At 42.6% G+C, this 25,755-nt stretch overlaps 1 protein-coding gene across 8 annotated transcripts in view; it reads left to right on the forward strand.

Moving 5' to 3' along the window:
• Nucleotides 1-25,755, forward strand: part of atp10d (ATPase phospholipid transporting 10D) — a 57,430-nt gene that overhangs the window by 22,499 nt on the left and 9,176 nt on the right. For all 8 annotated transcript variants that reach the window (XR_009804188.1, XR_009804187.1, XR_009804190.1 and 5 more), the window contains exons 9-20: nucleotides 975-1,227; nucleotides 4,476-4,636; nucleotides 7,705-7,875; nucleotides 7,993-8,488; nucleotides 12,690-12,796; nucleotides 14,494-14,620; nucleotides 17,833-18,017; nucleotides 20,219-20,492; nucleotides 20,569-20,645; nucleotides 22,230-22,355; nucleotides 22,427-22,627; nucleotides 23,889-23,969. Coding sequence is in view for 1 of the 8 variants with exons in the window: in XM_061886863.1 (XP_061742847.1) it covers nucleotides 975-1,227; nucleotides 4,476-4,636; nucleotides 7,705-7,875; nucleotides 7,993-8,488; nucleotides 12,690-12,796; nucleotides 14,494-14,620; nucleotides 17,833-18,017; nucleotides 20,219-20,492; nucleotides 20,569-20,645; nucleotides 22,230-22,355; nucleotides 22,427-22,627; nucleotides 23,889-23,969 (2,259 nt within the window). In the remaining 7 variants the exon portion in view is untranslated. The remainder of the gene's footprint in view (nucleotides 1-974; nucleotides 1,228-4,475; nucleotides 4,637-7,704; nucleotides 7,876-7,992; nucleotides 8,489-12,689; nucleotides 12,797-14,493; nucleotides 14,621-17,832; nucleotides 18,018-20,218; nucleotides 20,493-20,568; nucleotides 20,646-22,229; nucleotides 22,356-22,426; nucleotides 22,628-23,888; nucleotides 23,970-25,755) is intronic.

Genomic DNA, 25,755 nt, shown 5'->3' on the forward strand with positions numbered 1-25,755 from the left:
GCGCATGCTTAGCATTACCACCGGCTCAGGATTAACGCCGGGTCAAACTCGTTTCGTAAAATATTATTTTTATTAGCGCATGTCTAGAATTTCCGCCGGGTCAAACTCGTCACGTCACGAGTGAAACTTCACTTGTCATCATTTTCAAAATGGAGGAGGCTGATTTCAATAATTTGAAATCGCATAAAGGGAAGAAGATTAAGAGCTATTCAGGAGGATTTAAGGTCCAAGCTATTGAATATGCTAAAAAGAACAGTAATCAGCTATGTTTTATTAATATACCGTAGCTGCGCGTGTCAAATATGAGTCATTAAATGACTCCCGCCTCCTGGTGGTAGAGGGCGCTAGTGATCCTTCTTGCGACTACTCGGCTGCAGAAGAAGTGACAACAAGCAGCGATCGTTTATTTTTTCCTCTTGCTTGCACTTTTAACATGGAGGATTACATATCTAAAATAAAACAGTTTTCTAAACTGGACTTTCAATGGAAGCAGGAGGTAATAAAGAAAGATCTCCATCGAGACAGAGAGACTTTTAAAACTGAAGAAAGATAAGGAAGACTTCTATAAACAAGTTATGGATGCTTTTGATCAGAAGGAGCTGCTCATGGACTTCATTTATAAGTAAAAACACTTTTTTTATTAAATGTGCTTTTCATGATGGTATCCTTACATCACACTCAAATTTATAAGCGCAGGCCTAAATTTACCGCATGCCTTTGGTAAGTGCCGGAGTGAGAAGAGGTTTTAAATGAATTAGCGCCCCGGCGGCAATTCAAGGAAATACAGTATGATGTAATTTCCATCACAATCCAGTTTTTTGGAAGGGGGAATAATTCATTTAAATCATTAGATTCCCAAAATGAAATGAAATTCAAGCCCACGATGAGTAAATGTGAAATATTCTATTTACAATACAGTATATTATTTCCATAGCTTGTGTGTTTTTCTCAATCCCGAGTCATGTGGTCCCCAGGTGCTGATCCCCATCTCTCTCTACGTGTCCATTGAGATTGTCAAGCTGGGCCAGATCTACTTCATCCAGAATGATCTTTTCCTCTACAACCCGCACACCCACGGCAGGATCCAGTGCCGCGCGCTCAACATAACCGAGAACCTGGGTCAGGTCCAGTACCTCTTCTCTGACAAGACCGGGACTCTCACCGAGAACAAGATGGTTTTTTGCCGTTGTAGTATTTATGGGATCGAATATCCTCATGTGGAAAACGGTAAATATGGTTTCAATAACACTCAGCATACTATTAAATAATGATGTCTATTAAATAATTATATCTAATCTTTTACAGCCTTGTCACATAATAAGATGTGTCACAAAGATTATTATCAAGGCTTAGGTCAGGCTCATTATACAAATAAATAGGAATCAAATATACTGCAAAAGCAGGGACTCATAAAAACTGATGAAAAAATGTTTTTGAGTACAATTACCCAGTGCTAAAGTTAATAAAAAAATACATATTTCTTTATTAAAAATCATCATAAAGGCTAATAACTGATCAAAAATAAACGTACTTATTTATTGCAAGTATTTATTACAATCTACAAACTAGGTTGTGCTGAAAAAAAAACTAATTATATGTTTCCTAAAAAACTCAGCTTCACCAATTTAGTGTTTTTTTACGCTGAAGAGACTTTTCTATGACTTTTAACGCCGAACTTCAGTTCGTTTAATCTCGTCATTACTGCCACAAGTGGTGGATAAGTGTATTACACCTAACCCCCCACGGACCCCAGCTGTTTGGGGGCCCTCTCGTGGAAAAATGGGCTAAAAACACTGACCCGAACAATATGTGATTTTCCGGATTTTTCTTTTTAGATGATGTCGCTAAGAGTTTCCATATGAGTTGGGAAATTGTGTTAGATATAAATATAAACAGAATACAATGATTTGCAAATCATTTTCACCTCATATTAAATTGAATATGCTACAAAATAGTTGATGTTCAAACTCCTAAACTTTATTTTTTTTTTGCAAATAATAATTAACTCATAATTTCATGGCTGCAACACGTGCCAAAGTAGTTGGGAAAGGGCATGTTCACCACTGTGTTACATCACCTTTTCTTTTAACAACACTCAATAAACGTTTGGGAACTGAGGAAACTAATTGTTGAAGCTTTGAAAGTGGAATTCTTTCCCATTCTTGTTTTATGTAGAGCTTCAGTCCTTCAACAGTCCAGGGTCTCCGCTGTCCTATTTTACGATTCATAAAGTGCCACACATTTTCCATGGGAGACAGGTCTGGACTGCAGGTGGCCAGGAAAGTACCCGCACTCTTTTACTACAAAGCCACGCTGTTGTAACACGTGCTGAATGTGGCTTGGCATTGTCTAGCTGAAATAAGCAGGGGCGTCCGTGAAAAAGACGGAGCTTAGATGGCAGCATATGTTGTTCCAAAAGCTGTATGTACCTTTCAGCATTAATGGTGCCTTCACAGATGTGTAAGTTACCCATGCCTTGGGCACTAATGCACCCCCATACCATCACACATGCTGGCTTTCGAACTTTGCGTCGATAACAGTCTGGATGGTTCGCTTCCCCTTTGGTCCGGATGACATGATGTCAAATATTTCCAAAAACAATTTGAAATGTGGACTCGTCAGACCACAGAACACTTTTCTACTTTGCATCAGTCCATCTTAGATGATCTCGGGCCCAGACAAGCCGTCGGCGTTTCTGGATGTTGTTGATAAATGGCTTCCGCTTAGCATAGTAGAGCTTTAACTTGCACATACAGATGTAGCGATGAACTGTATTTAGTGACAGTGGTTTTCTGAAGTGTTACTGAACCCATGTGGTGATATCCTTTAGAGATTGATGTTGGTTTTTGATACAGTGCCGTCTGAGGGATGGAAGGTCACGGTCATTCAATGTTGGTTTCCGGCCATGCCGCTTACGTGGAGTGATTTCTCCAGATTCTCTGAACCTTTTGATGATATTATGGAGCGTAGATGTTGAAATCCCTAAATTTCTTGCAATGTCACTTTGAGAAAGGTTGTTCTTAAACTGTTTGACTATTTGCTCACACAGTTGTGGACAAAGGGGTGTACCTCGCCCCATCCTTTCTTGTGAAAGACTGAGCATTTTTGGGAAGCTGTTTTTATACCCAATCACGGCACCCACCTGTTCCCAATTAGCCTGCACACCTGTGGGATGTTCCAAATAAGTGTTTGATGAGCATTCCTCAACTTTATCAGTATTTATTGCCGCCTTTCCCAACTTCTTTGTCACGTGTTGCTGGCATCAAATTCTAAAGTTAATGATTATTTGCAAAAAAAAAATGTTTATGAGTTTGAACATCAAATATGTTGTCTTTGTAGCATATTCAACTGAATATGGCTTGAAAAGGATTTGCAAATCATTGTATTCTGTTTATATTTACATCGAACACAATTTCCCAACTCATATGGAAACAAGGTTTGTACTTGTGGACCTCACTGTAATGTTGGATATAGAGAACATTCCAATCCTTTATTCATGGAATCCAAATGACCACAATTAAATGATTTGGACCAAAAATGATGTGCGAAGCTAACTCTAACCTGCTGCCCAAGAATGTAGGATTCTTCTCAACAAAAGAGGAGGAATACAACCTTAAAGAAAAGTACAATTGAAAACATTTGGACAAAGTATATCCGCATGTGGAATTAAACCATGGAATGAACCAAGCAAAGATAAACCAAGTACTGATAGGACTCAGTTCAAGTGTGTTCTAAGAACAAAGAAGAAAAATGTTGTTCCAGCTCCTCCAAGGGCATCCCGAGGCGTTCCCAGGCCAGCCGGGAGACAAAGTCTTCCCAACGTGTCTTGGGTCTTCCCCGTGGCCTCCTGCCGGTTGAATCAATCAATCAATCAATCAATGTTTATTTATATAGCCCTAAATCACAAGTGTCTCAAAGGGCTGCACAAACCACAACGACATCCTCGGTACAGAGCCCACATAAGGGCAAGGAAAAACTCACACCAAATGGGACGTCAGTGACAGTGACAATGATGACGATGAGAAACCTTGGATAGGACAGCATATGTGGGCAACCCCGCCCCCAGGGGAGACTGTGTGGCCTAAACACCTCCCTAGGGAGGCATTCTGATGGCATCCTGAGCAGATGCCAGAACCACCTCACCTCTGCGGTGTTCCATGCCATCGTCTGCTGGGGTGAGGGGAGCATGGCCATAGACAGGAGCAGACCCAACTAAGCAACCAAGAGAGCCGACTCCACCAACTCTTGGACCAAAAATAGGCAGTTTTTAGTTTTAGCTAAAAAAAAAAATCATTGAATATTTAGCAGCAATTGAATATGGAGGCTTTTTTTTTGAAAACTCCAAACTGGAAGGGGAAAGTTCCAAGATGTATTACGCTGGGGGGCCACCAGAACACAGAAACCTGTGTCTGATTGTTCAGTCAGTGTTTACATTAGCACGGTGCTCATGTATTACCTTTCTGTTTCTGTGTCAGCGCGAAGACTCAAGATGTATGAGGAAGAGAAGAGTGAACCCCTAAGCCGCCGTTCCTCCGGCATCAACTGCCAGTCAGCATGTCTGCCCACAGTCCCAGCTGAGTCCGAGGAACCTTCCAATCACTTCCTTCCGAGCGCTGGTGCCTTCTCCAACCAAATGGTTTGTTACGCAGCACTCAGACACGGTCTATGTGCCAATCAGTTTTGGTTATGGCTCGGCCCTGATGGGAACTTGGGGGGTTCCAGGTTCCTGTCCAGCTTTGGCCATCCAAGTCACGACCGTCGTGTTCTTGGGCAAGGCACTTCACCCACCTGGCACCCAGTGCCAACCACACTGGGGCATGAATGTTTGAACTCACTTGCATCTCAGGGCCTTCAATCGTCCGCAACTGGACTGTTTAGATTTGTCTTGGAAGACTTTTCACCTCTCATCTGAGAAGACTTCATCACTTCACGATCATAGACTCAGATTGTTACATCTAGTCTTAGACTTAGATTGTTACATCTAGTCTTAGACTTGGATTGTTACATCTAGTCTTAGACTTAGGTTGTTATATCTAGTCTTGGACTTAGATTGTTACATCTAGTCTTAGACTTAGATTGTTACATCTAGTCTTAGACTTAGTGTTACATCTAGTCTTGGACTTAGATTGTTACATCTAGTCTTGGACTTAGATTGTTACATCTAGTCTTAGACTTAGATTGTTACATCTAGTCTTAGACTTAGATTGTTATATCTAGTCTTGGACTTAGATTGTTACATCTAGTCTTAGACTTAGATTGTTACATCTAGTCTTGGACTTAGATTGTTACATGTAGTCTTGGACTTAAATTGTTACATCTGGTCTTAGACTTAGGTTGTTACATCTGGTCTCAGACTTAGATTGTTACATCTGGTCTTAGACTTAGATGGTTACATCTGGTCTTAGACTTAGATTGTTACATCTAGTCTTAGACTTAGTGTTACATCTAGTCTTAGACTTACATTGTTACATCCAGTCTTGGACTTACATTGTTACATCTAGTCTTGGACTTAAGTTGTTACATCTGGTCTTAGACTTAGGTTGTTACATTTGGTCTCAGACTTAGATTGTTACATCTGGTCTTATACTTAGGTTGTTACATCTGGTCTTAGACTTAGATTGTTACAGCTAGTCTTAGACTTAGATTGTTACAATTAGTCTTGGACTTAGATTGTTGCATCTGGTCTTAGACTTAGATTGTTAAATCTGGTCTTAGACTTAGATTGGTCACATCTAATCTTAGACTTAGATTGTTACATCTTGTTTTAGACTTAGATTGTAAGTCTAGTCTTAGACTTAGATTGTTACATCTTGTTTTAGACTTAGATTGGTCACATCTAGTCTTAGACTTAGATTGGTCACATCTAGTATTATACTTAGTTGGTCAGTTCTAGTCTTAGACTTAGATTGGTCACATCTATTCTTGGACTTAGATTGGTCACATGTAGTCTTAGACTTAGATTGGTCAGTTCTCGTTTTAGACTTGGATTGTTACATCTAATCTTGGATTTGGATTGTTACATCTAGTCTTAGACTTGCATTGTTCACATCTAGTCTTAGACTTAGATTGGTCAGACCAGGTCCAACGGTAGGTTCCAAAACCATCCATCCATTTTTCTAACGCTTGTCCTTTTCGGGATTGCGGGGGTCGCTGGAGCCTATATTAGCTGCATTCGGGCCAACACAGATAGACAGACAACATTCACACACTTGGGACCATTTAGTGTTGCCAATCAACCTATCCCCAGGTGCATGTCTTTGGAGGTGGGAGGGGCCTATCTCCAGGTGCATGTCTTTGGAGGTGGGAGGGGCCTATCCCCAGGTGCATGTCTTTGGAGGTGGGAGGGGCCTATCCCCAGGTGCATGTCTTTGGAGGTGGGAGGGGCCTATCCCCAGGTGCATGTCTTTGGAGGTGGGAGGGGCTTATCCCCAGATGCATGTCTTTGGAGGTGGGAGGGGCCTATCCCCAGGTGCATGTCTTTGGAGGTGGGAGAAAGCCGGAGTACCCGCAGAGAACCCACGCAGTCACGGATAGAACATGCAAACTCCACACGGAAAGATTCCGAGCGCAGGATCGAACCCAGGACCTTCGTATTGTGAGGCAGACACACTAACCCCTCTTTCACCGTGCTGCCCGGTTCCAAAACCCCAAATATTTATACTCCAAAAACCAGGAGGGTGTACAGAATATCATCCACACAAGAGTTATGTAGCACACGGAAAAATACTTTAACAAAAATACGAAGGTCCTGAGTAGTCCTGAGTTCAAGACTAGATCTTTCTGTGTGGACTTTGCATGTTCTCCCCGTGAATGCGTGGGTTCCCTCCGGGTACTCCGGCTTCCTCCCACTTCCAAAGACATGCACCTGGAGATAGGCCCCGCCCACCTCCAAAGACATGCACCTGGAGATAGGCCCCGCCCACCTCCAGAGACATGCACCTGGAGATAGGCCCCTCCCACCTCCAAAAATGCTGTCTGAATGCAGTTGAGATAGACTCCAGCAACCCCCCGTTATCCCTGAAAGGGACAAGCGGTAGAAACTGGATGGATGAGTGGATGGATGTTGTACTGTACTTTGGAGACTCTCAAACAAATGTGCACGGTGTGAGAAACCGGTAAGTCTTTGTTCGGAACCAACAGTTTTGTTCAGAGAAATGCATTTACATGTACTGTTATTCTCCTATTTATAGACATTTCTTCCAGATGCTCTCGTTGTCAATCTTCAATTAATTTGGCCGGCTCGGTGGCCTAGTGGTTAGAGTGTCCGCCCTGAGATAGGCTGGTTGTGAGTTGAAACCCCGGCAGAGTCATTCCAAAGACTACAAAATATGGGACTCATTGCCCCCCTGTTTGGAACTCAGCATCAAGGCTTGGAATTGGGGGTTAAATCACCAAATGATTCCCACGCTGCTGCTCACTGCTCCCCTCACCTCCCAGGGGGTGAACATAGGGATGGGTCAAATGCAGAGGACACATTTCACCACACCTAGTGTGTGTGTGCCAGTCATTGGAACTTTAACTTTAATTAATCATCTTTGAACATCTTCAGGGACATTTTGATGCAGAACCTTACTTACTGATATCCTACCCATGATTACCTCAATTAAACTCACATCTTTATTGCTGACCTACCAACAAAATCTTGTTTGTATTTTCTTGTCCATGGCAAAGAAATACTTATGGTTCCTCTATCTTTTCCAACAGGTAAAGGAGGTGACACCAGACCCTGAGCTGATGAAGAAATTGAGCGGGCTTTGTCCTCCTACGCTGCCTCTTGGTGGTAGTTCTCCGAGCCGAGAACTGGCCTGTGTCACAGACTTTTTCCTGGCGCTGGCTGTTTGCAACACGGTGGTGGTATCCTCTCCCAGCCACGCCGTAAGTCTCTGACCTCTGCATCAAATACTGAGGAACACTCCATTACCACGATAAACTAAGCATTTGGTGGTCCATGGTCTTTCTAGCAAGGCACCAACCTCTTCATATCCACTACAGGTACCTGAAGCACAAGCACCTGTGAAGTCTGGGGACGAAACCAAAAAGATGCCTCCTCAAATGCGAGGAAACCCTGGCTGCTCAGATGGAGTTTTCACACAGAACACCTTCAAAGTCTCAGTCCCGGTTTGTCAGACGACAGAGGGTTCCATTGTAGAGCCGGTGGAGGACGAGGCTGTGAACATGATCAGGGAAGGTGCTTCTGAGAACCACACAGATGACGAACTGCGATATGAGGCGGAGAGTCCGGACGAAGCTGCTCTGGTCCATGCAGCTCGAGCATACCGCTGTACCCTGCGGGGACGGTCTACAGATGGCCTTACTGTCAACATGCCTGGAGTGGGGACTCGGGTGGTCCAGCTACTCCACACCCTGCCCTTTGATTCCAACAGGAAGAGGATGTCGGTGGTGGTCCGCCATCCTGTCACGGGACAAGTGGTGGTCTACACCAAGGGCGCGGATTCCGTCATCATGGACCTTGCTGAGACACCGAAAGGTAAATACTGAGCGGGAATGAAAGCAAGTTCGCCTGACTGATAGTGGTGTATTGGGACAGGAAAATATATGGACACCTTGTTGGAAGCTATTACCGAACATTCCGGAATATAAGCCGCTACCTTTTCCCGACACTTTGAACTTTGCGGCTTGTGGAATATTTTTCTGCGTTTTCCACTACATATATCGCCAATGTTTTGTTCTTGTTTTTTAACCAGAGTGATGTTAAAAATAGTGTTTGCACTCGTATGGATTCTTCACTCATCACTCCAAGCAACAATTGTAAGTTTTACAATATAACTAAAACTATTTTTACTTACTAAACCGTCCCATGTGTGATGTATGAGTTTTCATGCAGACTTGTACACGCTATCGTCATGTACTATCTGGACTATGTAACTATGGACTAACACTTATGACTGGACTCTCACACTATTATTATAAATCCACTATGGACTGGACTCTCACTATTATGTTAGATCCACTATGGACTGGACTCTCACTATTATGTTAGATCCCCTATGGACTGGACTCTCAAACTATTATGTTAGATCCACTATGGACTAGACTCTCACTATTATGTTAGATCCACTATGGACTGGACTCTCACTATTATGTTAGATCCACTATGGACTGGACTCTCACTATTATGTTAGATCCCCTATGGACTGGACTCTCAAACTATTATGTTAGATCCACTATGGACTAGACTCTCACTATTATGTTAGATCCACTATGGACTGGACTCTCACACTATTATGTTAGATCCACTATGGACTGGATTCTAACACTATTATGTTAGATCCACTATGGACTGGACTCTCACACTATTATGTTAGATCCACTATGGACTGGACTCTCACTATTATGTTAGATCCACTATGGACTGGACTCTCACACAATTATGTTAGATCCACTATGGACTGGACTCTCAAACTATTATGTTGGATCTACTATGGACTGGACTCTCACTATTATGTTAGATCCACTATGGACTGGACCCTCACTATTATGTTAAATCCACTATGGACTGGACTCTCAGTATTATGTTAGATCCACTATGGACTGGACTCTCACACTATTATGTTAGATCCACTATGGACTGGACTCTCACTATTATGTTAGATCTACAATGGACTGGACTCTCACTATTATGTTAGATCCACTATGGACTGCACTCTCACACTGTTCTGTTAGATCCACTATGGACTGGACTCTGAGTAATATGTTAATTCCACTATGGATTGGACCCTCACTATTATGTTGGATCCAGTATGGACTAGACTCTTACACTTTTATGTTAGATCCACTATGGACTGGACTATCACACTATTATGTTAGATCCACTATGGACTGGACTCTCACACTATTATGTTAGATCCACTATGGACTGGACTCACACTATTATGTTAGATCCACTATGGACTGGACTCTCACTGTTATGTTAGATCCACAATGAACTGGACTCTCACTATTATATTAGATCCACTATGGACTGGACTCTCACACTGTTCTGTTAGATCCACTATGGACTGGACTCTCACTATTATGTTGGATCCACTATGGACTGGACTCTCACTTTTATGTTAGATCCACTATTGACTGGACTCTTACACTTTTATGTTAGATCCACTATGGACTCGACTCTCACTTTTATGTTAGATCCACTATGGACTGGACTCTCACAATATTATGCTAGAGCCACTCGACGTCCATTGCACCGGTCGCCCAGGAGGGGAGTCCCCACATCTGCGGTCCCCTCCAAGGTTTCTCATTGTCATCCCATTGGGTTGAGTTTTTCCTTGCCCTGATGTGGGATCTGAGCCGAGAACGTCGTTGTGGCTTGTGCAGTCCTTTGAGACACTCGTGATTTAGGGCTATATAAGTAACTATTGATTGATCTATTGATTGAACTGAACTAGTGTCGCTAACCCATGTGGTTCCTGTGGATGTGAACACAATTACTGTAGTGACTAAATAACATAGTGACTGAAACAGACATAGTAATGTATAAATAATGTCAAATAAGTAGATGAACCATCTGTGGCTGTGAAGTGAACACTAGTAAGGTTGTAAATACTGTATAGAGTAGGCTAACCCATGTGGTTCCTGTGGATGTGAACACAATTACTTTAGTGACTAAATAACATAGTGACTGAAACAGACACAATAATGTGAATAAGTAGATGAACCATTTGTGGCTGTGAAGAGAACATTAGTAAGGTTGTAAATACTGTATAGAGTTAGGCTAACCCATGTGGTTCCTGTGGATGTGAACACAATTACTGTAGTGACTAGATAACATAGTGACTGAAACCAAGATAGTCAGGGGTAAATAATGCAAATAGGTAAACGAACCATCCGTGGCTGTGAAGTAAACACTAGTAAGGTTGTAAATACTGTATAGAGTAGGCTAACCCATGTGGTTCCTGTGGATGTAAACACAAATTGTAATTACTGTAGTGACTATATAACATACTGACTGAAACCAACATAGTCCGGTGTAAATAATGTAAATAGGTAAATGAACCATCTGTGGCTGTGAAGTGAACAATAGTAAGGTTGTAAATACTGTATAGAGTAGGCTAACCCATGTGGTTCCTGTGGATGTGTACACAATTACTGTAGTGACTACATAACATAGTGACTGAAACCAACATAGTCAGGTGTAAATAATGCAAATAGGTAGATGAACCATCTGTGGCTGTGAAGTGAACACTAGTAAGGTTGTAAATACTGTATAGAGTAGGCTAACCCATGTGGTTCCTGTGGATGTAAACACAAATTGTAATTACTGTAGTGACTATATAACATACTGACTGAAACCAACATAGTCCGGTGTAAATAATGTAAATAGGTAAATGAACCATCTGTGGCTGTGAAGTGAACAATAGTAAGGTTGTAAATACTGTATAGAGTAGGCTAACCCATGTGGTTCCTGTGGATGTGTACACAATTACTGTAGTGACTACATAACATAGTGACTGAAACCAACATAGTCAGGTGTAAATAATGCAAATAGGTAGATGAACCATCTGTGGCTGTGAAGTGAACACTAGTAAGGTTGTAAATACTGTATAGAGTAGGCTAACCCATGTGGTTCCTGTGGATGTGAACACAATTACTGTAGTGACTATATAACATAGGGACTGAAACAGAAAAAAATAATGTTAATAACTGAATGGAGCATCTGTGGCTGTGAGGTGAACACTAGTAAGGTTGTAAATACTGTACAGAGTAGGCTAACCCATGTGGTTCCTGTGGATGTAAACACAAGTTGTAATTACTGTAGTGACTAAATAACATAGTGACTGAAACCAACATAGTCAGATGTAAATAATGTAAATAGGTAAATGAACCATCTGTGGCTGTGAAGTGAACACTAGTAAGGTTGTAAATACTGTATAGAGTAGAGTAGCCCATGGGGTTCCTGTGGATGTAAACAGAATTACTGTAATGACTAAATAACATTGTGACTTGAACAGACATAGTAATGTGTAAATAATGTAAATAGGTAAATGAACCATCTGTGGCTGTGAAGTGAACACTAGTAAAGTTGTAAATACTGTATAGAGTAGGCTAACCCATGGAGTTCCTGTGGATGTAAACAGAATTACTGTAATGACTAAATAACATTGTGACTTGAACAGACATAGTAATGTGTAAATAATGTAAATAGGTAAATGAACCATCTGTGGCTGTGAAGTGAACACTATTGTGGTTGTAAATACTGTATAGAGTAGGCTAACCCATGTGGTTCCTGTGGATGTGAACATAATTGCTGTAGTGACTAAATACCATAGTGACTGAAACAGACATAGTAATATGTAAATAATGTCAAAAAGTAGGTGGACCATTTGTGGCTGTGAAGTGAACACTAGTAAGGTTGTAAATACTGTATAGATCAAACTAACCCATGTGGTTCCTGTGGATGTGAACACAAGTTGTAATTACTGGAGTGACTAAATAACATAGTGACTGAAACAAACAGGTGTAAACAATGTAAATAGGTAAATGAACCATCTGTGGCTGTGAAGTGAACACTGGTAAGGTTGTAAATACTGTTTAGAGTAGGCTAACCCATGTGGTTCCTGTGGATGTGAACACAATTACTGTAGTGACTACATAACATAGTGAGGTAAGTTCAAATGAAAGCAGCCAGCAAGACTCAAATAGATTGTGTTTTGTTGTGTCATGTGCAGGTGCGGAACAGGCTCCGGAGAGCTATAGTCACATTCGAGAGCGAACCCAAAAGCATTTAGACAGCTACGCTCGAGAAGGCCTGCGTACTCTCTGCATTGCTAAAAAGGTAACTCAAGCGTGGCCTATTTTCTAGATCAGACCTGGGCAAATTAAAGCCCGGGGGCCACATGTGGCCCGTCAAGCTTTTCAACCTGGCCCGCCGGACATTCCCAAGTAATGGTTGGAATCTGTGCTTTTGCATGATATACTAGTTATTATGGTAATCTAATTAGTTATTATGGTAATCTATTTAGTTACTATGGTAATCTAAGTCAGAGCAGCTCAGACGAGGCACCAAGCAGTGTGGGTGGTGAGCGTTTCCACAGCCTGAAATGCGGATGTCGGGCAGATTTTTGCTACAAAATTGAAAAGCTTAGTGATTTATCAGATGTATAATATTATAGGTGGGTTTTTTTTTTATACTTCACGTTGATAATTCGCTGTGTTTATTGCATTTTTGTTGCGTCTGACTTGATTGTAAAATATGTCAATCGAGAGGGGGTGTGACGTTCATATTTTGTCAATATTCAGTGTTTTATCCTTCATAGAAATATTCCATTCCGTTTTTTTATGGCGTTTTTTGCATTCAGTCAGACGTTATTGTGAGGTTTTGTATTAATGTTCCTAAAAATAGGTATACCGGCCCCCAGACACATTTCTTCCTCTAAATCTGGCCCGTGAGTCAAAATAATTGCCCAGGACTGCACTACATGGACTATTTATCATCTATTGCAGGGGTTGTCAACCCAACAGGTTGAAAGAGCCATATTGCACCAAAAATACAAAAAACAAATCTGTCTGGAGCCGCAAAAAGTTAAACGCCTCCTCTAAGTATTATAATGAAGACAACATATTAGGTAAGTGTCTTAGAGGGGTAGATAATTCCTAGAAATGACTGTCTTTAAACTGCCGAAGGTATAGACGTGTGTGCCCAAGTTAAAGGAAAAGGACAGGCTGTCTTCTTCTAATGGATTTATTACAATCTTTGCAAACTGGGTAACGTTTGCTGTGGTCTGGAACAACATGGCACACAATGAGAAATGAAGCCAATACTACATACAGATAATGTGTCATGCAACATGCAAATATAAATTAAATACACAGAGGACATAAGTAAAGGAAATTAAATGTACTCGAATATACTTACAAACAAGGCATAAGGATGGAATGTGTACACACGGATAGCCTAAATAGCATGTTAGCATGGATTATTAGCACTCCTTGTAAGTCAGTGACATCAATAAAGCTCACCATTGCGAATTCACGCACAGCATGAAACATTTGGTGGACAAAATGAAACTAAGAAGGAGTGGCAGAAAACACGTCTTTTTGTGGCAGCGTCTGAGAAAGTTGTACATGTAAACCAACTACGGTGAGTTCAAGGACCGCCAAAATTAGTAGGAAAAAATGGCGCTGGCCAAATGCTGTCATCAATGAAGCAAAAACACACACATATTAAACAGTGGGCTTTTTAACAATTAAGAAGGTTTGTATTGTGATTGTCCTCCAAAAGAAAAATTAAAACAACAAACATATTTTCCACATTTTGGAAAAAGCTCCAGCGAGCCACTAGGGCGGTGCTAAAGAGCCGCAGGTTGCTGACCCCCGACTTATTGTATGTACAGATTTTAACTGTACATATGAAACATTGTGCTTTGATATGACTTGCTGTTATTCCTATTTTAGTAGTGTCCCTCTATCTGTTTGCTGGCCTCGGTTGTAATCCGGGGGTGAGGCGGCTAAATACTGGTCTCTGTGTCAAAGGTGATGGAAGAAGAGGAGTATGAGGCCTGGCGAAGGAAACATTTGCTGGCAGAGAGTAGCATTGAGAACCGAGAGGAGCTGCTACTTGATTCAGCCCAAAGACTGGAGACCAACCTCACTCTTTTGGGTAGGTGTCACTCATGGATCAAGTATGGGAACTGATATATCCTACAAAAGCCAAAAGCAGTGAAGTTGTCGCCTTGTGTAAATGGTAAATCAAAAAGTCTGTGCACTGGCTTAAGAAGGCAGGAAGCTCATCAGTGACAGGTGTGTAGATTGCTGATTGTATGCAGCCGCCTGCTGCAGCCGGAATGGCGCATCGCACAGATGAATGCGCCCGGGCCGTGACAGTACCCCCCTCCTATGGACAGCTTCCAGATGTCCCAGAACTGGAACCAGAAGAACACAGAGATCAAGAGTCAAAGGAGGGTGGAGGGGGAAACTGGTGGTGGGTCGCCGGCCCAAGTGTCCCCAAATCCATCTGGGACCAGTCTGGTGGCGCGGCAAGTAAAACGCCGCTGTAGGCAACCAAGGAACAGCCACCTCCTTGGCCGTCAGGCCGCGAGTGGCGCCAGAACTGCAGCAGCCGACGAGTTCCACGCCTACGTCCTGGGCGTTGCTGCTGTTGGCGCAAAAGGGGTCCATGCACTGACCACAGAGGGATGCCAGCCGGAGGGTGCGGAGGCGACGATGCTGGAGACGAGGGCGGCGCCGTGGAACTGTCCGCCGGAGACGAGGAAGATGGCGGCGCCTTGGAAAGGCCCGCAAGAGACGAGGAGGATGACGTCGTCTGAATCAGAGACTAAGAGAAGCAACAGACGCGGAGGACGGTGCAGCGCACAGATGAATGAGCACGGGTGTGCGCCCGGGCCGTGACACCTTTCCTTTGAACAACACTCAGTGCAGGTTTGGGAACTGAGGAGACACATTTTTGAAGTGGAATTCTTTCCCATTCTTGCTTGATGTACAGCTTAAGTTGTTCAACAGTCTCCTGCCTCATATTTTAGCCTGCACACATTTTCAATGTCTGGACTACAGGCAGGCCAGTCTAGTACCCGCACTCTTTTACTATGAAGCCACGCTGTTGTAACACCTGGCTTGGCTGAAATAAGCAGGGGCGTCCATGTCCAACGTTGCTTCCATGGCAACATATGTTGCTCCAAAAGCTGTATGTACTTTTCAGCATTAATGGTGCCTTCACAGATGTGTAAGTTAGCCATGCCTTGGCCACTAATACACCCCCATACCATCACAGATGCTGCCTAGAACACTTTCACCCTACAACAATCACTAATACACCCCCATACCATCACACATGCTGCCTAGAACACTTTCACCCTACAACAATCACTAATACACCCCCATACCATCACACATGCTGACTAGAACACTTTCACCCTACAACAATCACTAATACACCCCCATACCATCACACATGCTGCCTAGAACACTTTCACCCTACAACAATCACTAATACACCCCCATACCATCACACATGCTGCCTAGAACACTTTCACCCTACAACAATCACTAATACACCCCCATACCATCACACATGCTGCCTAGAACACTTTCACCCTACAACAATCACTAATACACCCCCATACCATCACACATGCTGCCTAGAACACTTTCACTCTACAACAATCACTAATACACCCCCATACCATCACACATGCTGCCTAGAACACTTTCACCCTACAACAATCACTAATACACCCCCATACCATCACACATGCTGCCTAGAACACTTTCACCCTACAACAATCACTAATACACCCCCATACCATCACACATGCTGCCTAGAACACTTTCACCCTACAACAATCACTAATACACCCCCATACCATCACACATGCTGCCTAGGACACTTTCACCCTACAACAATCACTAATACACCCCCATACCATCACACATGCTGCCTAGAACACTTTCACCCTACAACAATCACTAATACACCCCCATACCATCACACATGCTGCCTAGAACACTTTCACCCTACAACAATCACTAATACACCCCCATACCATCACACATGCTGCCTAGAACACTTTCACCCTACAACAATCACTAATACACCCCCATACCATCACACATGCTGCCTAGAACTCTTTCACCCTAGAACAGTCCCCATGGTCCTTTTCCTCTTTGCTGCGGCTTACACAACGTCCACAGTTTCCAAAAACAATCTGAAATGTGGACCCGTCAGAGCACAGAACACTTTTCCACTTTGCATCAGTCCATCTTAGATGAGCTCGGTCTCAACGAAGCATTTCTGGGTGTTGTTGATAAATGGCTTTGGCTTTGCATAGTAGAGTTTTAACTTGCACTTACAGATGTAGCGACCTACTGTAGTTACTGAGAGGTCTTCTGGGGACGGCGTGGCGAAGTTGGGAGGGTTACTGGTGCAATGCCCACCTTCTACCATCCTAGTCACGTCCGTTGTGTCCTTGAGCAAGACACTTCACCCTTGCTCCTGATGGGTCCTGGTTACCGCCTTGCATGGCAGCTCCCACCATCAGTGTGTGAATGTATGTGTGAATGGGTGAATGTGGAAATACTGTCAAAATGTTTTGGGCTCCTTAAAAAGGGGTTGAAAAGCGCTATACAAGTACAACCATTTACCATTTATATACCATTTTCTGAAGTGTTTCTAAGCCCATGTGGTGATATCCTTTACACACCGATGTGGCTTTTTGGTGCAATAGCGCTTGAGGGACCTAAGGTGTGTAATATGGCTTATGTGCAGTGATTTCTCCACATTCTCTCAACCTTTTGATGATATTACGGAGTGTAGATGGTGAAATCCCTAAATTCCTTTAAATAGCTGCTTGAGAAATGTTGTTCTTCAACAATTTGCTCAGGCATTTGTTGACAAAGTGGTGACCCTCGCCCCGTCCTTGTTTGTGAATGAGTGAGCATTTTTTTGGAAGCTGCTTTTACAGCCAATCATGGCACCCACCTGTTCCCAATTAGCCTGTTCACCTGTGGCATGTTCCAAATAAGTATTTGATGAGCATTCCTCAACTTTTTTCAGTCTTTTTTGCCACTTGTGCCAGCTTTTTGAAACTCCAAATGAGCTTATATTTGCAGAAAATACCAAAGTTTGTCAGTGTGAAGATGAAATATCTTGTTTTTGCAGTCTATTTATTCAATTGAATATAAGTTGAAAAGGATTTGTTGTATTCTCTTTTTATTTAGCATTTACACAAGCTGACAACTTCACTGCTTTTGTAGTTTGTATTTGGCTGACAGTAAGAAAATGTGTTTTGCATCATATCTCTGCACATTGCACTCTAACTCTGTAGACCTAAAAGAAGCATGTTTCCATACCTCCAGGGACCACCGGCATCCTAGACAGACTACAGGAGGAGGTGCCGGAGACCATTGAATGTCTTCAGAGGGCCGGTATCAAGGTGTGGGTCCTCACTGGAGACAAACAAGAGACAGCCATCAACATTGCCTACGCCTGTAAACTCCTCCGTCCCCACGACCAACTTCTGACTGCCAACTGTGACAGCAAGGTCAGGAGCACTCCAGGGTGTGCTTACCGAAGTCAGCAGTTCTACATTGGTGTTCCAACCAGGTCTCTGATTCCACCAATGGAGTCGAGTGGTTGTGGTAGTTAGTTCCTCCCAGTGACCGTGTTGTGATATCACTGGGCAAGGTACACTATATTGCCAAAAGTATTTGGCCACCCATCCAAATGATACGAATCGGGTGTCCTAATCACTTGGCCCGGTGTATCAAATCAAGCACTTAGGCATGGAGACTGTTTCTACAAATATTTGTAAAAGAATGGGCCGTGGAACTGTCATAGGATGCCACCCGTGCAACAAATTTGCTAGCTCCTAAATATTCCAGAGTCAACTTTATTATAAGAAAAGTGAAGAGTTTGGGGAACAACAGCAACTCAGCCACCAAGTGGTAGACCACATAAACTGACAGAGAGGGCAGCATAGTGACTTTCTGCACAGTCACTTGCTACAGAGCTCCAAACTTCCAATTAACCCACATACAGTACGCAGAGAGCTTCTTGGAATGGGTTTCCATGGCTGAGCGTGGGATGCAGTGGTGTAAAGGACATCACCACTGGACTCTAGAGCAGTGGATACGCTTTCTCTGGACTGATGAATCACACTTTTCCATCTGGCAATCTGATGGACCAGTCTGGGTTTGGAGCTTCCCAGGAGAACAGACTAGAGAAAGACCCCCCCCTCCCTCCTATTGACATGGGAATCCCGCCTTCTGAAGACCTGCCCCCTGGGTCAGAAACACCACGGGTCCAGTGGAGGACACTAAACCGCCTGAGAACAGGAAGAGGGTAATCAAAAGCTGCTATGGCCAGATGGGGCTACAAAACCGGCCCGACCTTCGGAGAATGCGGAGAAGAGGACCACACCGTGCAGCACTGCCTTGTCTGTCCTCTGCTACCCAACCGGGGCAGCTCAAAAGATTTCGCAGAGTTCTACGACAACGCAAAAGACGGTGTAAAGAAATGGGAAAGTCTTCTATAACCACATGCTTCAAAGACAGGAAAAGAAGAAGGAGAACGCTACATTTTGGACTGAGTGTGGGGTTGTTTTCAGGAGTTATGCTTGGCGCTTTATTTCCAGTGAAAGTACCTTTGAATGTCTCAGGATACCAAAACATTTTGGACAATTCCATGCTCCCAAGCCTGTGGGAAGAGTTTGGAGCGGGCCCCTTCTTCTTCCAACATGACTTTGCACCAGTGCACAAAGCAAAGACATGGATGACAGAGTCTGGTGGGGATGAACTTGACTGGCCTGCACAGAGTCCTGACATGAACCCGATAGAACACTGTGGAGAGGCGGAGCCGGCAGTCCAACAGCGAGGCAGGGCACACCGTAGCCCGGCCCAAGATGGCGGCGAGGAGGCGTGGCTGGCAGTTTGACAGCGAGGCAGGGCACACCATAGCCCGGCTTTAGATGGCGGCGAGGAGGCGTGGACTGCGAGCAAGCAGCGAGGCTGGTCACGCCGGTATCAACCCTGCAAATATTTTCAGGTGCGTGGGTCGCCGAGCTGGGCACAATTTAAATCTCCCCTCGCACTGTATAAAAGGGCAGCGGCCGTAAACGCCGGGGGGAGCAATGGAAAGAGAAGGAGCTAAAAGGAAGCGGATGCTGAATTAGAGCAAAAGAGAGAGCCACAGGAAGACGAAGATGCACGCGACTGAAAAGGTGGAGCGGCAGAGGAAGCAGGACACGGCAAGGGTGTAAAGCAACCCTGACAGACTTTTTATTATTGAAAAATAAAACAAAGTCTAACCTGCGCCACAATATCCTTCCTTGGTGGTCCTGAGAACCCGCACGACAGCAAGAGACTGTCACAAACTCCTTTGGGATGAATTTGAACGGCAACTGAGAGCCAGGCGTTCTCCACCAACATCAGTGTGTGACCTCACCAATGCGCGTTTGGAAGAATGGTGGAATACTCCTATAAAGACACGCTGCAACCTTGTGGACAGCCTTCCAAGAAGAGTTGAAGCTGCAAAAGGTGGACACATACGGGTTAGGAATGGGATGGCACTTGAAGTTGATATGTGAGTCAAGGCAGTTGGTCAAATACTTTTGGCAATATAGTGTATTGTAAGTTGAGTTGCTGATAAGTGCTTTGACCATCCTAAATATGCAATTTGACAGCTTCTGCCTCCATTCGACTTAGTTTCAGTTCCATGGTTACCAACTCCCCTTGCGTTTGTTAGGAAGCCTGCGTGGCCCTTCTGGAGGAGCTGAGAGGAGAAGTCGAGGGCAGGGAAGAGAGCACGAGTGCAAAGACTCCTCAGGGATCAGACCTTGGTTTGGTCATAGACGGCCGGACCCTGGACTGGGCTCTGCAGGAGGAAGAAGCCAAGAGCTGCTTTCTGGAGGTGACCAAGTCCTGCAAGGCTGTGATCTGTTGCCGCTCCACTCCGCTTCAGAAGAGCCAGGTGGTGCGACTGGTCCGGGACCGGCTCCGAGTCATGACCTTGGCAGTGGGTGAGCAGGAATGTGTTTGCTTACTGCACAGCATCTTTAACGCACGTGAAACACAGCGGAGTGGTTGTGATTGTAGGCGACGGGGCCAATGATGTCAGCATGATCCAAGTAGCCGATGTGGGCGTAGGGATATCTGGTCAGGAAGGAATGCAGGTATGAGCACTTCATCCAAACATGGGTCAGCCATCATATATACATACATACACACACATATATATATATATATATATGTATGTATATATATATATATATACATATATATACATACAAACCCCGTTTCCATATGAGTTGGGAAATTGTGTTAGATGTAAATATAAACGGAATACAATGATTTGCAAATCCTTTTCAACCCATCTTCAGTTGAATGCACTACAAGTACAATATATCTGATGTTCAATTATACCCATTTATCAACAACACCCAGGAACGCAGCCGGCTTCTCTGGGCCCGAGCTCATCTAAGATGGACTGATGCAAAGTGGAAAAGTGTTCTGTGGTCTGACGAGTCCACATTTCAAATTATATTTGGAAACAGAGGACGTGGTGTCCTCCGGAACAAAGAGGAAAATAACCATCCGGATTGTTATGGGCGCAAAGTTCAAAAGGCAGCATGTGTGATGGTATGGGGGTGCATTAGTGCCCAAGGCATAGGTAACTTACACATCTGTGAAGGCACCATTAATGCTGAAAGGTACATACAGGTTTTGGAGCAACATATGTTTTCATCCAAGCAACGTTATCATAGACGCCCCTGCTTATTTCAGCAAGACAATGAAAGCCACATGTTACAACAATGTGGCTTCGTAAAAAAAGAGTGTGGGTACTTTCCTGGCCCGCCTGCAGTCCAGACCTGTCTCCCATGGAAAATGTGTGGCGCATTATGAATCGTAAAATATGACAGCGGAGACCCCGGACTGTTGAAGGACTGAAGCTGTACATAAAACAAGAATGGGAAATAATTCCACTTTCAAAGCTTCAACAATTAGTTTCCTCAGTTCCCAAACGTTTATTGAGTGTTGTTGAAAGAAAAGGTGATGTAACACAGTGGTGAACATGAAGTTAATGATTATTTGCACAAAAAAAAATTAAGTTTATTATTTTGAACATCAAATATGTTGTCTTTGTAGCATATTCAACTGAATATGGGTTGAACATTATTTGCAAGTCATTGTATTCTGTTTATATTTACATCTAACACAATTTGCCAACTCATATGGAAACGGGGTTTGTATATACATATACATATATATATATATATATATATATATATATATATATATATATATATATATATATATATATATATATATATATATATATATATATATATATATATATATATATATATATATATGTATATATATATATATACACTGTATGTATGTATGCATATATATATATATATATGTATGCATGTATACATATACAGATACACACACATACATTTTGCTTGAAAAGCGAATAATACGAAACCTGAGGTATCACTTTATACTGCATTAAATGTGGCGTTGCAAGACCACACCCTGGACTGGGGTTTAACAGGTTAATAGTCATTTTACTGGGTTTATTTTGTTATAGTCGTTGTACTGGGGTTTAACAGGTTATTAGTCGTCATTGGGGTTTAATAGGTTAGTATTTGTGGAATTTCCAACAGCATGGGAAGTGCAAGAACCTACTTGTATGCTTGATGATGAAATATGTGCTGCTGCAGGATGGATTGTTCTTTTCTGCCCTCCAGGCTGTGATGTCCAGTGACTTTGCAATTTCAAGGTTCAAGCACCTCAGTCGGCTGCTGCTGGTCCACGGCCACTGGTGTTATTCTCGTCTTGCCAACATGATCCTGTATTTCATCTACAAAAATGTGGTACGAAGTCTTTAAAAACAATCGACCTTTACTCGTGGACAGTTTTGAATAACCCGCCGCTTCTCCTGCAGATGTTTGTGAACCTGCTGTTCTGGTACCAGTTCTTCTGTGGCTTCTCTGGCAGTGTCATGACCAACTCCTGGGTTTTGATATTCTTCAACTTGTTCTTCACCTCCGTTCCACCGCTCATCTACGGCGTGCTGGACAAGGACATGCCCGCCGATAGACTGATGCGGTGGCCTGAGCTCTACCGGTCTCTGCAGGCCTCTCAGGTGAAGTCGTGTCATACACAAACACACTCGCAATGCTTCATGTCTTCACTAAAACAGTTGCAGCAGGTTTGCATGAGGTACTTACACATAAAGTTATATATACCACTGTATGTGTGTGTATATATATATATATATATATATATATATATATATATATATATATATATATATATAAATGGCATGAAAGTCATTTCAATGAATCAATGTTTTTAATAGCTCTGGTCCAATTCATGCTCTACCTTCGAGCCTGGAAACAACTGTAGTAAAGTTAGTAACACATCCGTGGTTAAGACAATGTCCGTGCAAATTTCTCTTTGTTAAAAGACCCAGGTACTTGGGGCCAGGAGGAGATCATGCCCCAAGTGGAGGTGTTCGAGTACCTGGAAGTCTTGTTCACGAGTGAGGGAAGAGTGGATGGTGAGATGGACAGCAGGATCGGTGCGGCGTCTTCAGTAATGCGGCCGCTGTATCGATCCGTTGTGGTGAAGAAGGAGCTGAGCCGGAAGGCAAAGCTCTCAATTTACCGGTCGATCTACGTTCCCATCCTCACCTATGGTCATGAGCCTTGGGTTATGACCGAAAGGACAAGATCACGGGTTACAAGCGGCCCAAATGAGTTTCTAAGGGTCTCTCCCTTAGAGATAGGGTGAGAAGCTCTGCCATCTGGGAGGAGCTCAGAGTACATGGAGAAGAGCCAGATGAGGTGGTTTGGGCATATGGTCAGGATGCCACCCAAACGCCTCCATAGGGTGGTTTTTCAGGCACGGCCAACCGGTAAGAGGCCACGGGGAAGACCCAGGACACACTGGGAAGACTATGTCTCCCGGCTGGCCTGGAAACGCCTCGGGATCCCCCGGGAGGAGCTGGACCAAGTGGCTGAGGAGAGGGAAGTCTGGGCTTCTCTACTTATGCTGCTGCCCCCGCGACCCCATCTCTGATAAGCGGAAGAAAATGGATGGACGGATGGATGGGTTATACTTGTATAGCGCTTCTCTACCTATTTAAGGAACTCAAAGAGTTTTGACACTATTTCCACATTCACTCATTCACACACTGATGGCCATGCAAGGCCCTTACCAGGACCCATCAGGAGCAAGGGTGAAGTGTCTTGCTCAAGGACACAAAGGACGTGACTAGGTTGGTAGAAGGTGGAACTAGGAACCCTCAGGTTGCTGGCACGCCGTGAACTCCAACGTAATAACATGAATACTGCTGAGTCAGGGTTCTCAGCTTGACTGACAGCTGACTTGTCTTTCCTCAGGCCGACTCTTCGTGTGTCTTCTGGTTGACGGTCCTGGACGCCTTCTACCAAAGCCTGGTCTGCTTCTTCGTGCCTTACTTTGTAAGTACCTTCTTTTAATCTTGCTAAAAATCTAGTCCGTCCAAACTGGCGTGTGATGTCACAACTTTCTTGCAGAATGAATACAAAATAATGGTCTCTGCAGGCCACTGGCTTCATAAAATCAAGACTGCCCAAATGATTTATAAAGCAAGTAAAGATTTACTTCCAACAGGGTTACAGAGAAGATTTTTACAGAGAGAAGGGAATTATAATTTAAGAGGAGAACTACTTTTTAAGATCCAATATTGTAGAACAACGCAGAAACAAATGAGTATAACAATAGCAGGGGTTAAAATATGGAACTGTTTAAAGGATGAAATAAAACACAGCACCAACATAAACCAGTTTAAAAAGCTTTTTAAATCATTTATCATTAGTAAATATAAGAAAGAAGAGCAAACATTGTTTTAGAAAGACAATAATATATATGTATATAAATACAATTTATGATTTCATAATTATACATATAGGTTATATTAAAATGTATGTATTACCACTTTATATGGAATTTAAATAAATTGTGTATATATAATATATATATATATACATATATATATATATATATATATATATATATATATATATATATATATATAAGTGTACAAATGTATATGTTTGATTTAAATGTTAAACTGTGTATATGAGACGTGTGCTACATATATGTTTCTTATATATTGTTTAAAAAAAAGTAATATAAGTGAAGCATGTTTTAGATTTTATATATTTTGAACCTTGTTCTTGTTGTGATGGGGTAGGTTTATATAAGCGTTGCTTCAACCTACACCCTTTCGGCTCAATCATTGCTCAAATGAGTGGTTTTTTTTTGTTTTGTTTTTTTTTGTTTTTTTTGTGTTGTTGTTCTTTGTTTTATGTGAAGATTGCCGAAATAAATAAATAAAATCATGAGACAAAGGTAGTCCCTTGTAGTCCCTTCTAGTCCCTTGTAGTCCCTTCTAGTCCCTTGTAGTCCCTTGACAGCCGAACACAGAATGCACACTTTTATTAACTAAACACGGGATCGAGTTATTTTTCAAGAGACAGTCTTGCAATACTAACAAATTCCCTCCTACACTACTATGTACACTACTTGTGCTATGTACACTACTATGTACAGTACTATGTACACTACTATGTACACTACTTGTGCTATGTACACTACTATGTACACTACTATGTACACTACTATGTACACTACTTGTGCTATGTACACTACTATGTACACTACTATGTACACTACTATGTACACTACTATGTACACTACTTGTGCTATGTACACTACTATGTACACTACTATGTACACTACTATGTACACTACTTGTGCTATGTACACTACTATGTACACTACTATGTACACTACTATGTACACTACTTGTGCTATGTACACTACTATGTACACTACTATGTACACTACTATGTACACTACTTGTGCTATGTACACTACTATGTACACTACTATGTACACTACTATGTACACTACTATGTACACTACTTGTGCTATGTACACTACTATGTACACTACTATGTACACTACTATGTACACTACTTGTGCTATGTACACTACTATGTACACTACTCGTGCTATGTACACTACTATGTACACTACTCGTGCTATGTACACTACTATGTACACTACTATGTACACTACTATGTACACTACTTGTGCTATGTACACTACTATGTACACTACTATGTACACTACTATGTACACTACTTGTGCTATGTACACTACTATGTACACTACTATGTACACTACTATGTACACTACTATGTACACTACTATGTACAC

This window comes from Nerophis ophidion, linkage group LG24, assembly GCF_033978795.1.
Source record: "Nerophis ophidion isolate RoL-2023_Sa linkage group LG24, RoL_Noph_v1.0, whole genome shotgun sequence".
In the NCBI taxonomy this organism is placed as follows: domain Eukaryota; kingdom Metazoa; phylum Chordata; class Actinopteri; order Syngnathiformes; family Syngnathidae; genus Nerophis; species Nerophis ophidion.